The sequence below is a fragment of the Ursus americanus genome, chromosome 20 (genome assembly GCF_024610735.1).
Source record: "Ursus americanus isolate L20-20 chromosome 20, mUrsAme1.1.p, whole genome shotgun sequence".
Lineage (NCBI taxonomy): Eukaryota > Metazoa > Chordata > Mammalia > Carnivora > Ursidae > Ursus > Ursus americanus.
Window position 1 is genome coordinate 50,002,259 of NC_142146.1, and position 20,361 is coordinate 50,022,619.

At 42.6% G+C, this 20,361-nt stretch overlaps 1 protein-coding gene across 5 annotated transcripts in view; it reads left to right on the forward strand.

The window, feature by feature from the left end:
* The window catches only part of KCNAB1 (potassium voltage-gated channel subfamily A regulatory beta subunit 1), a 385,175-nt gene that overhangs the window by 116,910 nt on the left and 247,904 nt on the right, over positions 1 to 20,361 (forward strand). The window contains exon 1 of one of the 5 annotated variants that reach the window (XM_087870306.1): positions 16,500 to 17,456. The exons of 3 other annotated variants lie outside the window; for them this stretch is intronic. In XM_087870306.1, the coding sequence (XP_087726432.1) occupies positions 17,236 to 17,456 (221 nt within the window). In that variant the 5' untranslated portion in view covers positions 16,500 to 17,235. Of the gene's footprint in view, positions 1 to 16,499; positions 17,457 to 20,361 lie in introns of those variants that run through there. One more of the 5 variants, XM_045812030.2, reaches the window with a different exon arrangement.

Below are 20,361 nucleotides of genomic sequence, written 5' to 3' on the forward strand. Positions count from 1 at the left end.
GAAGTGGAATGACTCTGCTTCCAATTGGTTTTGTTTAATGATACTTCGCTTTAAAATGCCACTTGAAGAGTTACAAATGGTTAATTGATTTGTAAATGAACCTAGAAACACCTGGGGTATACACCAAAGAATGCTCTGGGGATCTAGTGACTCATTGTGCTTGTTGCAGAATCAAATCCTTTCAAGCACCCTGGCAGGGCCTCCTGTAGTTAGGGGTTTTGACTGAGGTCCAAAGTGAGAAGATTCCAGTGACAAGAAGATAATGCTCCAGCTGTTATCTCTGGGCACCTGGTCCATCTGCTCAGGCCCGTGCAAGACTTGAGAGAGGCAAAGAGACTTCCTAATGTGATAAGATGAAGCCTCTTTAAATCCGAAGGGTTGTCTGTTGGGGGACAAAGGATGTGCTTTCCAGCAGGTCAGCCTGGGACGCCAGAGGTCAAAGGTCACAGCATTAGCCCTTCAGCTCACTGGGTGCCTTCTGCATCTTGCAAATGTCTATCAATAGTCAGAAAAAGGAATTTTTATTGACCTCATCTGGCTTAAAGTCCCTAGTCCCAGTAAAGGCAGGAGGAAGCCTATAACCTGCTGCTTTAAGGTAGGTCATCCATTTCCCAAAGAGGAGTTGGATCGAAGTTTAGTTCTTTCAAAATGACAACTCCTTATCCGAGGTGGTCTTCATGCCATTCACCAGGTTATCACTCTCCTCCGAGCTGTCCCTTGCCTACCAGCTGTGTCTTAAAGCTGTCCTGCCTGGGCTTCGGGGACATTCCGGTATCTTTGCCTGCCAGCCTTGCACTGCCTCCGCAGCCAGTCCGTGCTTCGTGACCTCCCATGTGCTGTGGAGACGCTGATGGTCCTTGGCTGCTTTGTCGTCTCATTCCATGACGTGGGTGACTCCGTGGGGCTGCCTGTGGCGCCTCCCTTGGCCTTTGCTGATCTGTGTTCCCTCCACGCTAGCCCGGCTCCAGTGTGTGCCCGATATGGATCGTCTCTGGGACGCCCTTGGACTCGCCTTCAACCTAGTTAGGGATTCTAGTATGTCAGCCCTGTGATGGATGAAGCAGACTGTCCTGGAGAACCCCATAGCAACTAAACTCCCCGTTCTTTCTGACCCTGCCTGGCAACGCCTCTCAGAGACTTCCCAGACCTCTGGACCCTGTAATGAATTCTACGTTCTGACCTCCAATCTTTGCTTCTGATCGGAAAGGGAACTCGGGTGCTTAAAAATAACAAGCCTATCTCAGGAAAGTAATGTTTCTGTTTGTTTTTAACTACCAGTATTTATTGTACATCATGGCATGACACTTTGGGTTTTTTTTTTGTCTTAACAGATTTATCAGGTATAATTTATATATCATAATATTCACCCAAAATAAATATAACTCCATGATTTTAGTACATTTATAGAATTTTACAACAATGACCAAGATTCAGTTTTAGAAAGTTCCTATAACAACAAAAAAAAATTTCCTCGTGCCTATTTGCAGTTAATCCTTGTTCTCACTCCCAGACCCAGGAAACCTCTGATCTGTTTTGTCTCCATAAATATGCTTTTCTAGACCTGTCCTCAGCATAGAATTGTATAATATACAGCCTTTTTGTCTAGCTTCTTTTACTCAGTGTAGTGTTTTTGAGGCTGATTCACGTTGTTGCCTGTATCAGTAGTTCATTCTTTTAATTGCTGAATAGAATTCCATAAATGTATCACATTTTGTTTATCCACTTACCATTTGATGGACATTTGGATAAGTTTCTGGGTTTGGTGGTTATGAATAATGTCGTTATGAGCATTCATGTACATGTCTTTATGTAGCCATACGTTTTCACACCTAAAAGTGGAATTCCTTGGTCATATGGTAAATTCGTGCTTAACTTTTTAAGAAACTATCAAACTATTCTCCATAGTGGAAAATTTGACACTCTCACCAGCCATGAGTGAGAGTTTCAGTTCGAGTTTCTCCACATCATCACTAATTCTTGACTAAATTTTTAAAAAAATTACAGCGGTTTTCATGGGAGTGCAGGAATGTCTCATTGTGGTGTATTGTGTATTTCCTTACTGACTAATGAGGTTGAGCTGCTTTTTATGTGCTTGTTAGCCGTTCACATATCTATCATAGTTCATTGGTGAAATATCTATTAAAATCATTCATCCATTTTTTTAGTTGGGTTACATATCTTTTTATTTAGTTATATTAGTTGTCTTTATATATTCTGGATACAAGTTCTTTTTTTTTTTTTTTAAGATTTTCTTTATTTATTTGACAGAGATAGAGACAGCCAGCGAGAGAGGGAACACAAGCAGGGGGAGTGGGAGAGGAAGAAGCAGGCTCATAGCAGAGGAGCCTGATGTGGGCTCTATCCCACAACGCCAGGATCACGCCCTGAGCCGAAGGCAGACGCTTAACCGCTGTGCCACCCAGGCGCCCCTGGATACAAGTTCTTTATCATGTATATGATTTGCAGAATTTTTAAGCTAGTCTGTCTTGCCATAATGATCTGTTCTTAAATGATTTTTATTTCTGGGAATCCAATTTATCATTGTTTTTCTCTTATGGATTGTACTTTTGGTGTTCCATCTTTTCCAAATGCAAGTTCACAAAGATTTCTCCTAGATGGTTTAGAGTCTTAACTCTTAAATGTGAATCTTTGATCTACTTTGAGTTGATTTTTGTGCAGGACATAAGATAAGGGTGTATGGTCTTCTTTCGCTTGTTTTTCTGCATGTGGATAGCCAGTTGTACTAGCAACATTTTTCAAAGACACCATCGTTTTCTAATTGAATTTTATTGAGTGCCATTATTGAAAACCAATTAACCACAAATGTAAGGACTCATTTCTGAAGTCTCAGTTCTCTTCCATTAATCTATATGCCTACTCTTTGCCAATAGCACACTTTCTTCATTAATATAGCTTTGTAGTGAGTTTTGAAATCATATAGTGTAAGTCTTCTAATATAGCTCTTCTTTTTCAAAATTATTTTGGCTATTTAAGTTTATTATATTTCCATATAAATTTTAGAATCATCTTGTCAAGTTTTATAAAATCCTGCTGTATTTTGATAGGGTATATATTGAATTTCTAAATCCATTTGGGAGAATTAGCATCTTGACAATGCTTACTATTCCAATCTGTGACCATTCACGTTATTTAGATCTTTAATTTCCCAGTAATGTTTTGTAATATTTAATTTATAAGACTTGCATTTCTTCAATTTATTTCTAAGTATTTTCTTTGATTTTTGCAAAAAAAAATTTGTTTTACTAATTTTAGATTGTTCATTGCTAGTATAAAAATACAATTGATTTTTTGTATATTGATCTTATATTCTGTGACTGTGCTAAATTTATTTACTAGTTGTAGTCAACTTTTACTTTTTGGTTGATTACCTTCTTTTCTGTTAAATATTCTTATTCCTTTGTTGATTTGAGAAACTCTTTGAGTTGTTTTCTCTAACCATTATAATATATACTTATCACAATCTACTTCAGAATAAAATTAACTTAATTCTGTTAAAATGTAGAAATTTTGCTCCAATATAGTCCCGTGTTCCATTCACTCCACCGCTCTTTGTACTACTGTGTATCTATATATACACATATATTATGTACTGTTATTTACTATGTACCAGTACTAAATGTACTATTATGTACACATATACATCTTTGTACTTTATAATCTCAACATAGTGTTAAAAGACATTAACACTGTATAAATCAATTTTAATATTAAACCAAAGTACTTTTCATTTCTCATAACTCTTCATTTGTAATAAGTTTTTAAAATCTTGATTTGTGGGGTATAAAATATTTTGGTTTTATTCTTTTCAGAATTATGCTTTCATTTTAGAGACTGGTCCACTTTGACCTCAGTGACCGTTCTGCTGAAATGATCTCTTGACTACTGCTTTCAATCATCTGGATTCCGAGCTTCTTTTTTAATGAGAAGTACCTAGTCCTTTTAGATTTAATGTTCTCCCCTGCTCCTTGACATCATCATAAGTCCCATGATTCAAATCATCTGTCCTCATACTGAGTCTGGAACTCGAGTTCCAGCTGCTCCTTGAGCTGTTCTAGGCCTGCACCACATGATGTTATGACTACCAGATTCTAACATCTACCTCTGCTGACATGACAGTTCAAGCTTTTACCAAACAGAAAGGCATCTATTAAAAAAACTTAGGAATACTCTTGATCAGGAAAATGATAAAAATAATAACCAACCAGTTATGGTTTTATCAATGTTTTGCTATCTCCTCCATAGCTTGCATGCCTCCTAGCTTCTGTTGTACTGTGTCTTTGCTATTTCTACCTCCCAAGTAGCCCATGTGCCATTCTCTCTCCACCCCTGGCCCAATGCTCCTTCCAGATAAGCCCTCTTGTTTAGTGGATAGATCCATTCTCACCAAGGGTATGGTTCCTGATGATACTTCTATGTGGATCCTTTCATGTGTGATCTCTCTACCTGATCCAATACTGTTGTCTCTGGGGAAAGAGACACTGCAGGGCATGGGAAGGCCCACCTGCCCTTATTTGACCTATGAGGATTCTTGTTTCTCTTTTTGTTTTCACCCCATCAGAGAAGACACCTGCAGATGGGAGCTCTCAAACCTGTACTCTGAGTGACTTTTCGTCTCTCTATAGTCTTGGATGGTTTTGTTGTATCTTCAGTTTTACTGTCTTGTCAGGGCAGAATGCAAGTCCAGTCCTGCTGCCTCCTCTCTCCATCTTTTCCCCACCTCCTTCCCGCTTAACACATACTTTCCGCAAACTGACACTGGTCGGTTGAATGGTAGTCCCCAAAGAACATATGTTCATATCCTAATCCCTGAAACCTGTGAATATGACCTTATTTGGAAAAAGTATCTTTACAGACGTAATGAAGTTAAAGATCTTGAGATGAGAGCAACCTAGGTGGGCCCTAAGTCCCATGATAAGTGTCCTTGTAACAGACAGACGAGAAGACGAAGGTGGAGTCGGAGATTGGAGAGCTAAAGTCACTTGAGGAATGCTGAGGAGCCTCCAGAGGCTGAAAGAGGCAAGGACTAAATTGTCCCCTAGAGCCTTTGTAGGGAGCCCCACCCGACTCACACCTGATTTCAGACTTGTGGACTCCAGAATTGTGAGAATACATTTGTTGTTTTAAGTCACCACATTTGTGATAATTTGTGACAACTGCCCTAGAAAACTAGACAAAACACTGACCTTTTCCCAAAACTGACCAACCACCTCCCCATGGAATTCAGTTAGCAGATTAGGCTCAAGCTCTGTGTGTCTCTTCAAATCCTTCAATACGTTTGATTTTGACTAAAATTCTTTTCTTCACCAGTCCCCTCCTTATTCCTATTCTTTTGCCAATATTTCCTAACATCTATACAGAAATACCATTTTGCATTACTCCTCTCATTTCATCACCATAGAACTATGTAAAAAAAAAAAAAGGCAAGGAAGAGGTGGGGCAAAGGATGAATGCAGAATACTGGGGATAAACCACAATTATTAGAGAGGTCTCTGAAATTTCAGCACAGTGATTTGATTTCTGTATAGCATATTTCCACTCAGTTCTGGCATTATCCCAGAACTTGGTGTAAATTCATTTATTCAGCCAGTGGGAATTAATAAAGCACCCGTCTGAACAGCTGTCTGAGAGATTGAGACGTCCTTTTCCCCTAAGAAGCTCAGCTCACATTAATTTGATTAACTATAAACCTTAGGTTCTCTTCCTTTTAGTAGAGGCCAACTCTAGGGAGGGTCACCCAGGCTTGGGTTGGTAGAATTTGTAGTCACTATTGCCAAAAGTTCCTTTAATGTTTAATTACTGCTGTCCTTAGGGGATCAGACCGCTCCTCACCCGCCTCCCCAGCAGGAATCCATATCAGATCTATAGCAAAACAGTGATTTGATTTAATAAATTCTTTTCCACATCAGTTAGCATAGCTTAATGGTCACGTCCTGGATACTTGTTAAAACATAAACTGAGTCAGCTTAGTGCCATTTATCTCACAGTCCTGGGTGCTGTGAAATAAGAAAAAAGCTCTTTTTGCCCATGATAAGTATACCTGTAGGCTCCTGATGGCTTCAAGCATCATTTCTTTTTCTCTGAATATCACTTTTCTTTTTTGCTCCATAATATGAAAGTAATACATACCTACAGCAGAAAATAATATGCTAGCAAAATTAAGGAAATAAAACATCACGCATACTTCCACCCTGCATAAGTCGACTACTGTTAATATTTGGGTATCTCAGATATACCCAATATACCAAATATATTTGGGTATATCCTTTGGTTTCTCTGCAGAGGTAGAAAATCTTCTGTCAAAATAGGCTCATAGTGTACAAATTACTTGTGAACTGTTTTTTGAGTGCATCGTGCATTGTGAACCTTTTTTCCATAGTCTGTTAGAACTGGCAAGAGGAAGTACCGTTCTTTTGACAGCAAGTTTTACCTTATAGCTGGCCAATTCGAGCAGTCTCCTGTTGGACCATCCTATTGGCTTCCAGAGGGATCTTCCAAAAATACTGCTTATGCTCCTATCCCCAGACCTGAATCCTTGATGAGCGCTCTACCTTCAACCTCCCTGCAACGGCCCTCAGCGGGGAGTCTTCACCAGACGTTCATTCCAGGCTGTCCTCAGCAGACTAGTTGATTTACGTCTATTTGTTTTGCATCATTTTTCACATAAATCCTTTTTTCAAACAAGGTTCCATCCAGAGTGCTTTGCTCATTGTTCCCTAAGAGGCCCCTCAACCTCCTCATCTTTGCTAAAAAATATTTCATCTGCCCTTGGAGCCTCCCTCACCTACCTTCTTTCCTTGGCCTGGGTTCTTCCCTGTCCTTAATGCCCAAATCTTTTCTGACACTGCCATAGTCTCTTTAACTGCCCTGACCTCCAGCGATCTCTTCCTCTAGAGTGTGTATCTGCTAGACCACTAGTTCTAACATACAGGGTAGGCAGCTAGCTATCAGTGAATGTCTGCACACTCCCCGGCCAGGAACAGAGCCCTGTGGGGAGGTGCTGAGTACTTCACCTCTTTGCTTCATCAGGATATAGAGCTTACCAACTGGACAATGAAAGATGCCTGTCGACATGGTGATCGATGCGTTGTGATGATAAATGATTGACCTAAGGGCAGATAATGTATGAAAATGAAAAGACATTTGGAACAGATCCAAAATGATAACATGAGGTAATTGACACACACATTGAAAAGTATTCAATTATATAAAACAACAGCAGCAACAATAATAACAACTGTGAAACTATGCATGGAAAATAAAAATGTGCAAACCAAGGAGATATTGACAAGAATGTTGAAAATTGGAAGTCTGGATTAACGTGACTTTTTCCTTCATGCTTTCATGTGTCCCTCTTTCCTCTTAGATGAATTTGTGAGAAGGTTATGGTAGAAAAAAATTTTAAATGTATTTTATTTACAAGAGTAATATGTGTGCATTATATAAACTTCAGATAATGTACTACTTGATAGAGTACAGAGAGAGATTGATCCTCATATCCCCCCAGATGAATTTTATTTTAAATGTGATGAAAGCCTAGGGAGTTTCCTACATTAACTTTCTGCAATCTGTCAAAAGGAAGGACTTAAATGAGAAGGAATCTCATAGGATCTAAGATCTGCTCTTTATAACACCTCCCTTTTGAAAACGAATGGAACCCGGAAGTGAGAGAGTACGTCTTTTATAAAGATACGTTAGATATGAGGTAGAAGGACAGTAGCTTTTCTCACCCTAAGAGACCAACACATTTGAACTGAAACAAGGAAGTTTTAACCCATTAATGTATTTTTCAGGAAGACCTTCATGTTGCTTATTTTTCTCAGCCCCTTCGGGCAAGGGTGACTTTATGTGGAAAGCCCTTCTGGAGTCTGATTCAGATTTAGTTTTGCAAGGGTGAAGACGAATGGTTCTGTAACTCCATCCATAGAATACATAGTTCAGAGTCCAATTAATTTAGATGTTTAACAAAGGTGGATTCTTTTCTCCCTTTCCTCTGGAATGAGATAGTGGATTTAGAAGCTTTTGACACAATGCCTGGCACATAGTGGGTGCTAAAAAAAATTTCTCCTTCCTTCCTTGTACAATATTTTAGATTTAAATGGCCATGAAATAAGAGTTTAAAATATACTATCTTAGAAGTCATTATAGTTCATCAATTCTCTGAAGCACATACGTTTCCTTTGGTGAAATTGTGACATGATCTCCTATTGCTGCTGGCTCAATGACCTTCATGATGTGGCCGTCAGTGCCTGCAAGCGTGCATCACAACTTTCAGAGTGGGTGTCAACAACTTGGGGGGAAAAACTCCCAGAGATAATAGTTGAGTGAGTGTGTGTGTATGTGTGTGTGTGTGTTTTAATTCAGGTATGATTAATATAGAGTGTTATTAGTTTCAGGTGTACAAGAAAATGATTCAGTAGCTCTATTCATTTCTTGGTGCTCATCAAGATAAGTGTACTCCAAATCCCCTTTACTTACCCCCCGCCCCCGACAACCACTAGTCTGTTCTCTGTATTTTAAGGTCTGCTTTTTTTTTTTTTTAAGATTTTATTTATTTATTCAACAGAGATAGAGACAGCCAGCGAGAGAGGGAACACAAGCAGGGGGAGTGGGAGAGGAAGAAGCAGGCTCATAGCGGAGGAGCCTGATGTGGGGCTCGATCCCATAACGCCGGGATCACGCCCTGAGCCGAAGGCAGACGCTTAACTGCTGTGCCACCCAGGCGCCCCTTAAGGTCTGCTTTTTTGGGGATGCCTGGGCGTCTCAGTCAGTTAAACAACTGCTTTCAGCTCGGGTCATGATCCCAGGGTCCTGGGATTGAGTCCCACATTGGGCTCCTTGCTCAGCGGGGAGCCTGCTTCTCCCACTGCCTGCCGCTCCCCCTGCTTGTGTGTACTGTCTCTGACAAATGAATAAATCTTAAAAAAAAAAAAATCTGCTTTTTTCTCTTTTTTCATTTGTTTCTTAAATTCTGCATATAAGTGAAATCATACAATATTTGTCTTTCTCTGACTTATTTCACTTAGTATTATACCCTCTAGGTCCATCCATGTTGCAAATGGCAAGATTTCATTCTTTTTTATGGCTTGGTAATATTCCATTGTATATATATATACACCACATCTTCTTTATCCACTCATCAGTCAATGGACATTTGGGTTGCTTCCATATCCTTGGTATTGTAAATAGTGCTGCAATAAACATTGGGGTGCATATATCTTTTCAAATTCATGTTTTCAGTTTTGGGGGGTTAATACCTAGTAGTGGAATTACTGAATCATAAGGTAATTCTTTTTGCAATTTTTCTGAGGAATCTCCATACTGTTTTCCACAGTAGCTGCACCAAATTGTATTCGCCCCAATCGTGCATGAGTGTTTCATTTTCTCCACATGTTGTTGCTTGTGTTTTTTATTTTAGCCATTCTGACAGGTGTAAAGTGATCTCATTGTGGTTTTAATTTGCATTTCCCTGAGAATTAGTGATGTTGAGCATCTTTCAAGTGTCTGTTGGCCATCCGTATGTCTTCTTTGGAAAATGCCTATTAAAGTCCTCTGCCTATTTTTAATTGGATTATTTGTGGGGTTTTTTGATGTTGAGTTGTATAAATTCTTTATATATTCTGGATACTAACCCTTTATCAGATATGTCATTTGCAAATGTCTTCTCCCATACAGTAGGTTGTCTTTTTGTTTTGTTGATGGTTTCCTTTGCTGTGTAGAAGCTTTTTATTTGGCATAGTCCCAATAGTTTAATTTTGCTCTTGTTTCCCTTGCCTCAGGAGACCTATCCATAAAGATGTCACTAAAGCCAATGTCCAAGAGATTGTCTACGTTTTCCCTTAGGAACTTTGATTTCAGGTCTCAAACTTAGCTTTTCAATCCGTTTTGAGTTTTTTGTGTATGGTGGAAGAAAACGGTCCAGTTTCATTCTTTTGCATGTAGCTATCTAGTTTTCCCAGCACCATTTGTCGGAGAGACGATTTTTTCCCCATTGCATCTGCCTGCCTTGTTTTTCATAGATTGGTTGACCATATAAGTATGGGTTTACTTCTGGACTCTATTCCATTGACCTTTATGTCTATTTCTTTTTGTGTCAGTACCATCTTGTTTTGATTATTCTAGCTTTGTAGTATATCTTGAAATCTGGGATGGTGATACCACCAGCTTTATTCTTTCTTAAGATTGCTTTGGCTATACAGGTTCTGATGAGCATGTGTCTAAAAAATTGCCACGTTACCAACACAAAGGAGGACTACGTGGAAAGATATGGCTGTTGATGACTGAGTAAAATATCCAGAAGCATCAAATTCTGAATGTGAACACATTTGGGGAATACCTTAACCAATTTCTCTCTTATTTTTCCTTTCATGTGTGTACAAGAGTGAAATTTTGGGCACAAAAGCCCAACTAAGTCTAAAGTGACTCTTTTGATAACTTTAAAATAAAAGGTTTAAGGGATAAAAAAAGCACTGTGTCATAACAATTGACCATAGTTTTTATTTTAGTGGTATACGAAGTAATAATGTGTCTTGTGGTTAATGATATCTTAAATTGACAAGTATTTCTGACCAATTCTATCATAAGGCAATGGCAGAAATCATACCAGTGGTTGCAAAGTGAGGAGGAATTAATGACATTTATAAGGATACATAAATAAATGACCACATGTCTCCATTTCCCCCCAGCTTTATGTCCAGGTTCTAGGCGAGCTTATGAGAATTTACCTACCATGAAGAGGCCTGAACAAAATAATCTGAATTGTGAATTTCTTATTTTTCATACCTGCTTCCTATAGCATTATGGCACCTTGTCTTGAACATACAGAGTGCTGGATAAATATGGAGATCTTGCTGATACATCGGATATGTCACAAGTTTCTAATTAAGGAAATATTTTATCAGTGGCTATGGGTGTAGTTCAAGTGTTAATTGAAAAGCTTAACTGTCCTTAATTATGTTTTCATTTTGGACACGTGGCCAGTGGTGTGAGAAAAATTTGTATTGAGTTTGTCCTCAGAGTTTCCTAGTGGGCGTTCTCTGGTGAAACTTTCCTCTAGGGAAGCAGAAGGGTCTATATCTGGAATTTTCTTCTATTCAGCAGAGCCTCGAGTATTTCCAATTTGGCCTCTCAATTTTACTTTCTCTGTTATTTCAAAACCTGTGCCCACGCAAATGTAGGCCCATTGTTACTTTCATGGCTCGTTCAATTTGTCAGAATATAATAAATTGTTCTCCAAACCCAGATGTTAAGAATTTCTGATAAATAGCAAACTCTCATCCTAACAATTTCTCTCTTAACCACAAATAATAGGCACATAAAGTGGCTTGCCATCTGTACACTTGCATGCTTAAAATTCTTCAGATTGGAGCAGATTCTTTTCTGTTTTGAATGAATCTGGTTTTGCCTGGCTGCATAATTGAATGTTTCCTGGCTCCCGCTGGCTCTGGTTTCCAATGGCGTAGAAACCACAGATTCTAAGTGGACTCAGCAAAAAGCATTTGTTTTGACTTGACTTGGAAGAAATTGAGTTAATCAGAAATGTGCCAGGTAATTGGGAAAAACATGTTTTCTTGAACAAGAAGAATAGAGTATTATGAAGTACTTTGAAAGGTTGATGGCAGGAATAACTCAAAGCTACCAAGCATGGATGATTTAATTGTTCTGAAATTTTTAGACTTTTAACGTTGAATTTTTCCCCTCACACATAATAAGAATAAGGCTTTTTAAAAATGCTGTTCATAAAATGGCGCTGTTTAAAGCCCTTCTCACAAGGAGGTTCTTGCAGTGAGGAGCTGTACGCACAGTGGTTGAGAACCAAGTATCTGGAGGTGGGCTACCCGGGTCAACCTCAGCTCTGCAGCTTCCTGCCTGGGTCACCTCGGGCAAGTTATTTAACTTCTCCGTGTCTCATGTTTCCTCATCTCTAGATGGGGTTGAAAACCTACTACGTCCCCATGGGATCACGTGCCGATTGAATGAGTTAATAGCTGTAGAGCGTTGTTGAGAACTGCGAGGATACAGGAAGTGCAGTGTAAGTCTTACTGCTGTTCGTAATGGCGGCAGTCCCCTGGTGGAGCTTGTTGGAGAGACAGCCCTGCTTTTTTAATAAATTGAGATGGACACTTAGCAGTTATCAAGTGCCTACTGTGGGCCAAGTGCTGTTTCATGTAGTTCCTACAACCATCCAGAGGGGCATATGCTTGAACCATTTTTTGTGAGGATACTGAGGCACAGGGCGGTCGAGCGTCCTGCTCCGTGGCGCTCAGGAAGGAAGGGGCACCGCAGAGCTGGGAGTCACACCCAGCGCCAGCTGAGTGCTCCACAGTCCTTCCACGTTCCCATGAAGACTCTAGACGAGCATGAGAAGATAGGGTGCAAGTTCAGTAGCCTGCAGGCAGTTTCTAGCTGGCTCTGTCACCACGACTCAATGATCATTTGACGTTAATGCCAAAGAATTCCAAATATCAGGTAATGAATTGAGACCAGCTGAGACCCAGGTGAAATTGCAGAGTGAGTGACAGTCTGGCTCTCTGCGATCTTGTAACCTCTGCAGCTCTCTGTTAAAGCACCCTGCTGAATCTCTATGTATCCCTCTCATGTGTCAGGTGAGAACAGGGGCACGGAGATGTATAGTGACATCCTAGGTCACAGACGGAGTGACAGAGCTGGGTTTGGAGCCCAGGCTACTGCAGGCCTCTTGCCACCACCTCATGATGTGTCCAAGGTTGTTGATTATACATGCCCTTGAAAGGGAGTAGTAGAAAGGAAGGCCTTGAAAGGGAAAATTGGCAGAATAAGGAGATATTAGAGATAATAAGAGAATAAGAACAAGGGAGGGACGCCTGAGTGGCTGTTGATTGGGCATCTGACTCTTGATTTTGGCTCAGGTCATGATCTCAGGGTCGTGGGATAGAGCCCCGTGTTGGGCTCTGTGCTCAGCAGGGAGTCTGCTTGGGATTCGCTCTCCCTCCTCCTCTTCCCCTCCCGCTGCGTACATGTGTGCATGCTTTCTCTCTCAAATCTTTAAAAAACAGAAAAAGTACTAGAAATGCCTTGAAAACCACCACTCCTTGTATCAAGAGTTAGCATGTAGAGGCTTTTACAACTTTGTGGAAAGGAACAAACGAGTTCTGCTTGGAGCTCTCCTTTGCAGGCATTTAGAACGGAGGCTCAGGATGTACAGTGGCACAATAATGATACCACTGTGGTCGAATAATGACTTTTAGGAGCGCCTTCCTTAGAGTGTTCCAGTAGTTCTTCTTGACCAGTAATATACGTATTAAAATAAAAAACAATATCTATACCTATACTGGTGTGTGAGGGCTGCTGCCATAACCAAATGCCCTAGATTGAGGGGCTGAAACAATAGAAATTTATATTTTCATGATTCTGGAGACTAGAAGTCCAAGATCAGGGAGGCGAGTCCACGGGGTCCATGTCTTCTGCCTCCTCTCTCCTTGGCTTGCAGATGGCTGTCTCCTCCCTGTGTCTTCCCAGGATCTTCCCTTCATCTGTATCAGTGTCCTCCTCTCTTCTTATAAAGACCCCAGGCCTGTTGGATTAGGGCCTGCCTTAATGACCTCATTTTACCTCAGTCACCTCTTTAAACACCCTGTCTCCCTGTATTATTGTAACACACACAATCCAGTCCCGTTCTGAGGTACTTCCTGAGAGTAAGGACTTCAACATATGACTTTGGGGTGGGGGCACCCAATTCAAACCATAGCCATCTATATCTCTACTGATATCATCCTATATGGGTCTTATTTGAATCTGAAATAACGCCTCCAAATCCCAGTGTATGACCATAACAGGGTTCCTAGCTAACTTCCCACCGTAATTAGCATGTGGCCTGTTAGCACAAATTTATTAGGAATGAGCATTCTCACAACCAGCCGTGAGCCAATTCCCGGACTCCTGAGACCTGCCGCTCCATTAATGCTGGGAAGGGGGAGCACAGCCGGGTAAGTCACCAAGCTGCTGGCTGGCTGTCAGAGCCTGTGTGGCGTCAGATCTGAAAAGGCACACTGCGGGCAGCAAGAAAGAGGCTTGCGCTGTAAAGCATTCCTCTGCTCTCCATTCTTCGATTCTCTTTGAGGCAGACTAAAGGCGGACACTTGTCAATACACAAGAGGTGCAGATGTGAATGTGGGGCAATGATTTGCTCCCTTTAAGTAAGCAGGCTGGGTGAAACTAGACTGTGCAGGATTTTCTTTCTTTCTTTTTAAGGAATCCAGTTTATCCAAGAATTTGGCATCTTCCCATACACCTCCTTTCCTCCCTTCCTGCCTCCTTTCCTTTGCTTCCTGTCTCCTTCTCTCAATTATTCATACAGTGAGGCCCTGCTCTATATAAGGCACTCTGCTTAAGGTCCTGTGGGGGACAGAAAGGTGACTCAGAGGCGCTCTGCCTTGCATGTTTTGTTCTGATAACCTCATCCTCGATCTGGTTTGGGTTATGCTTTCAGGGAAACCTGAAAGCCATCTTGCCTGACAGCGTGCCGATCTCTGGCCCCCTCCACAGCACCCCTGCCTGTGTAATTGGCAGGACTCTTACGTCAGACCCTAGCCACCTTCTCAAGCCTCCTCCCCCTCAGCCAGTGCCCAAGGAAGCTCCTGACCCCTCGGGGCCTGTGGAGATCACCACACTCTGTCTTGCCTCCCAGGCTGCTTTATTTTCCTCTTTTCCTGAGCTGTTCCTTTGGTTTCCTCCCACTTCTTCCTCTTCTCATTTTGACTCTTTTCTTGATTCACGTTGATCATCTCTGATGAGCCAGCTTCGTGTGAAAACATGAAGGTTCTAATGATCCGCTTCCTCTCTGCCCACTGCTATTTTTTCCGGGGAACACAGATCTCTTCAAGAACTCCCTCCTGGCAGCCAGAGGTAAAAAGAAGACCTCATTGGTCCCTCTCCACAACCCTTACCCCATCCAAAAGTTATTTCCCAACCACTGAACAGTAGGTATATCCTTATTTTCTCAAGTCAGGAGTGGGAAGGTCATGAAGGGTAAAGGATGAGATTCCACAACGTGATTGAAACCTCATCTGCAGGCATAAAACGTTGAGATTCATCGAATCTCATAATAAACACATATTCTACTTAAAATTTTCATTCCTGTAACTTAATTTAGCTGGGAAGAAGTGGTCAGACCTGCTTTTTTTTTTTTCTTTCCTTTTTTTTTTTTTTTTTAAACACATAGACACAGCCAGAATGTGTGTTCTCCCCACACTTGCCAACCCCTGGGAAGCCCACCTCGCTCCTCTCTTGTTAACCAGATTCACGCCCCGGGCAAAGTCCCACTCCTCAGTGAGGGCTTCCTGGGCGTCCGTGAGCCCCTTCAGGTCCAGCCTCTGACTAAGCCAACTTTGTACCCCAGCCACAAGCAGAGACCAGTATCTGATAGGGACTCCGTCGAAATGTGGAGAATGAACCCGAGAACTTTCTCTAGCCTTCTGCAATTACTCGCCTGCTTAACTTCAGCATATTTAGTGTCCGTACCATTCATTTGAACGCTGATGCACCTCCGACTTGTTAATTAGCCCCTTTAAGCCTGAATGCTTTGTCCTTCCCACACAGATTGCCAGTTCTTTGAGGAGAAGGACAGTGCTTCATTTCCCCCGTGTTTCTATTGCCTAGTAAGGAGGTAGTGCCCACAGATATTGATGATTGAAACGCTGCTCCTTTTTGCTTGACAGCAATGTCCGTTGGGAACCACGTTTAGAAAACTGATTTTGCAGAAGCCACAATTTTATTGTAAGTACATCTACAAAAAGAGTCTGGCTTCCGTGCATTTCAAATAGAGAGATCAATTGTTATCAGCCAATTGGTGCTTAGTTTTGTTCAATCACATTTATTGAGCACTTGCTTTGCACCTGATGCTGAACCACGCGATGTTTCTGCCTCACGTGGATTCAGAGTCAAGAGGGGTGTTTTGCTGCCCGCTCCTGCGCAGGACACAGTGTTTGCCATCACCAGCTGGCCACAGATGACTGGCAGGCAGTGTACATGGTTCCAGACACGGACCTTCTGGGTGGTGACGTGCCCCTGCTGCTCACCTAGTGTAGCCCCCTTCCGGGTGGTGCCAAATTGCTGTCTCTTCCCCTAGCCTGGGTCCTCCTCCAAGATCCAGAATAGATTTTCCAGCAAGTTAGCTGACTTGACTCCAAAAAGTCTGCACTGTGGTTTTTCAGAAAACTTCAAACTTAGCATCTTAAGGAATAACCCGTAAAGGGGAAATGAACTCTGACAAGGCTAATAACAGGGATTTCAAGTAGTGTTTTAGGAAGCCAGTCGCAGAGTATTCACATGTTAATTCACTGGCGTGTTCTGTGGCAGGAGCACCCCCACTCTGCCCTCCCCCAGTTCCAACTGTTGTGCCGCAGCAAGATTTGGTGTGAGGCTGGGCAGAGCCCCCCTTTATGAGCTGCCCTCCAGATTCTGTTACAGCAAGAGTCTAGTGAAAGTGATCCTTGCCTACCAGTCGCACACAAAGGCTAGGAGCTCTACCAGCCTGCTGCTCCGTGCAGCTGCAAACCCGGTCCGCTCCGGCTGAGCAGCGACCCAGGCTTTCGCCTGAAAATGAGTGGGGAGGGGTCTTGACGAGCCCCCAGGACCTCCCGGAGTGGGGCGGGGAGGGAGCTGACAGCCAGAGTGGATGGAGACCGCTGGTCCCCGGGGATCAGCTTGCGATTAGCTGCTGCCTGGATGCTCCCCGTGCCAGTCGAGCATCCTGCCTGTGGTCCAGAGGGTGCTGGAGGCGCATCTTGCGGTATGCCTGCGTGGATTTGAGCCATCGCCCAGAGGCGAGCCCGCATTCAGGCACGGTGGACCGGCTCGGGCAGGGCTACGTGCAGTCAGTGCGAATGCTCAGCTTTAGGCGTCTGCAAAAGCCTCCCGACTGCATGGATTTGGCTGTTTAATCAGCCGAGGTGACTGCCCGGGAAGATTTGCGAGCCTGATCCGCACTCCAGCTGCGGTGACAACTTCAGGGCTGGCTGTTTACTTCTCTCGGTGCCCGGGACTCTGTTCTGCACCGCAGCCACTCCTGGCACTTGCCCGGCTCTGAAGTCGGCCGTGAGGACTCCTCTGACGGCATCCCCAGGAAGGGGGAGCAAGGAGGGGTTAAAAGACGAGCAGAAACCCCCCCAGCTGCTCAACCTCTCGTGACTGCCTGTGTTCTGGGGTTCTGAGAGGGACCGTGCGCTGCCCGGGGAAGCAATGCAAGTCTCCATAGCCTGCACAGAGCACAATTTGAAGAGCCGGAATGGTGAGGACCGACTTCTGAGCAAGCAGAGCTCCACCGCCCCCAATGTGGTGAACGCAGCCCGGGCCAAATTCCGCACGGTCGCTATCATCGCGCGCAGCCTGGGGACCTTCACCCCTCAGCATCACATTTCTCTCAAAGAGTCCACCGCAAAGCAGACTGGCATGAAATATAGGTATGGACGTCAGATTCCCTCTGCCCGGGGTTTGTGTGTGCTATACAGGTGCAGTAGGGACAGTTCATGGGTTTTGAAAAGTGACTTACCCACGGGTGAGTTGCCTAATTTAGAATTCTCCGGTGTCTCTAAAATAGTTCCTTTGGAGAGGGGAAACCCAAAGTGGTTGTGCTGTGTGTGTATAGTATTTTTAAAAATGCAGCCCATTTTGTATGTTCTGAAGTACTGGGAACATCTTAGAGGCTGTATGAATTCCGATCTGTGGAGATCAACACAACTGCTGGAAACTGGTATTGAGATCAGGGTAGTTTTTCAAGAGCAAATGTGTTGGTCCTGTTTTATGGTGCAGACTGAAGTTTCTGTGATTATACTATTCAAATTAGTTTCCCATCTAGTACTGCATTCTGATCGATCTTTCAAAAGACCAAGGCAATGAATACTGTGCAAGCTCCTAAGGAAGTTGTGTTGCAGGAAGAAACGCCCGTAAAGGTAAATTAGATTGAACACTGACGTCTTTGAATCTAAATTACTGCTTGAAATAAAATGGAGAACTTCTTGTGAAATACGGAGAAAAAGTTAATTGTTTTGTTATGACTTCCCTCATACATTTTTAAGCTTCTTCTTCCTCTAGGTTGTTTTCCATAGTTGGCAACCTTCCTGGTAATAGTTGATGGTCTCCTTAATAACGAATGACTTAAATTTGATAAGTAGAAAATTTCATTATTCAATTATGTGACTCCTGCCTTCTCATTCTATCTGCTTTGCACTGAGCCTTCCTGGCTTTATTTCTTTAAACCTACTGTGCTTTCGTCTCAAAGTCTCTACAGATGTAGAGGAGAGAAGCTAATGGTGCATCTTCCAAAGGCTTTGGTTATTCTAGCGTGCAGATAGGATTTTTGTCAATTATGTACATTTAACTATCCCTCGTCTTTGTTCAGAACCAGGTTTTAGGATGGAGGGAACTGGATACAATTAAAATAACGCACACCTAAGACTTCCCATGTGGGGTTTCCGAAAGAGGCATTTAAACCACTTTCTATAAAAGTTACCCTTGCAAAAGTTTCTTTGTAGAGTTATGAGAGAGCTTCTCATTGCAAAGACATCAAGCACTGTTGTTTTGATATATTTCTGAGCCATTAAGAGAGCAAGCCGTGTGTGTGTGTGGGGGGGGTACCTAAAGCTTTGTGCCCCGACTGCAGTACGATGTGAGCAGCCTGACTCCAGGCAGCTCTGCTTGCCCCAGGATTTCCACGGTGGCGAGTGGGGCCCCCCCCACAGTTTGCTAACTGGGAGTGCAGTCTCCAGGGCATTGGTGTTTTGTATTGCCGCTTGGGTGGCGCCCGCCCAGCCCTGCCCCACGGACACGGAGCTGCTCTGCATGCAGTTGGGCTGCTGCGAGAGGGACAAGCTGCGGCCTTCGTCCGCAGGGCCCCCAGGAATGGGCCACTCAGAGATAAGGCAGATCACAGAGGTGACTTGGAGTGTGACTGCCAGCATTAGCGGCACCTCGAGCTCGCTTTCTGCAGACCAGAAGAAACAGAAAGTAGCAGTCTTCATTTCTTGTGGCAGAGTTTCATAGTTTCTTATGCACCATTGTGTTGGAAGAGTTTGGTTTTATGAAGATTTTCCGAAGGCAGGAGATTTCCATCAAGGCTTTTCTGGTAATATTTACAGCTCAGCTCGGACTGGGTGACAATTGTCTCTCTTTACAAAAGCTCAGTGTGCGAGTAAGGTTCACTTGGGCATCTTCCATTACTGGCAACTAAGGACGGCTCTTCTCTGACAAAGGTAGCCATCTGTGGTTTTTCAGTTTTCCTTGAGTCATTTGTTGTTTATGGTGACTAGACAAGATTCTCCACTCCCCTCTTACTCTGAACCATTTTACCTATGACAGGCGAGTGTGACTTAACCCCTCTCTCCTTCAAATTCCACTCAGAGTGCCTTTAGGAAAGAGATTATGAGATTACGCCAAATGTACACGAAGACTTTCTTAGGGTTGGGGAGAGAGAGAGAGAGACAGAGAGACAGAGGGAGGGAGGGAGGGAGGGACTAGCTCTACAGTTTATAAAATATGATAGAAATATTTTTATTAGCTGATTTAGCCTTTTCTTTGACCTTAATGTCGCCAAAATATCATGTGTTACTGATAACAAATAGCAAAAATTTAGAAAGTGGCTAATTGTGTTTACAATACCTTTCTCATCCTTGAAAGTGATTTCTATAGGCATAGCTTAATCTGGGATCCATGAACTCTATAGAAGATTAAAAAAAAAAACCAGGGTCTTTTCTTACATCTTTTTCCCAAGGGAGGGCTCATAGCTTTCATCGGAATTTGAAAATGTCTACTACTCACTTTTCTTTTTTGTCAAAAAGCAGTGTTATAGCGTGAAGAGGAATTTTAGTCAACAAATATTTACTGAGCATCTGTTCTGTACGAGGAACCCTTACTAGCACTGGTTTCACAAAGGTGCAGAAAGCAGACTAGGTTTGGGGCTTACATTCAGGTTGGGGAAGCAGATCACAAGTAAGAAAATAAATAATGCTCTATTAGGAAACATTCTTGGGAAGGCTGTATTTTGGGAGGGTGATGGTCATGCCTGGGCCACCTCAGCTTCTCCATTTTGAGGCTACCATCTCTGCTTCGGTTCCAAAATTATGGTTGCATCTGGGGGCATGAGGAATTGTGCCCAGATTAGCCATCCATTTGCCAACCCAGGGACTTTTTTCAGGTTCCAACCCTGCTGGGTAAGGTGCTAGCTACCTGGCCATTGAGGACCTACTTACTATAACCCTGATAACTAAGTAGAATGCTTTCCACTCATTTAATGCCTTAAAAATTTTAATGCCCAATTCCTATCATAGCCCATGATTACCATCCGTTAATTAAGAGGAGTTCATGAACTTG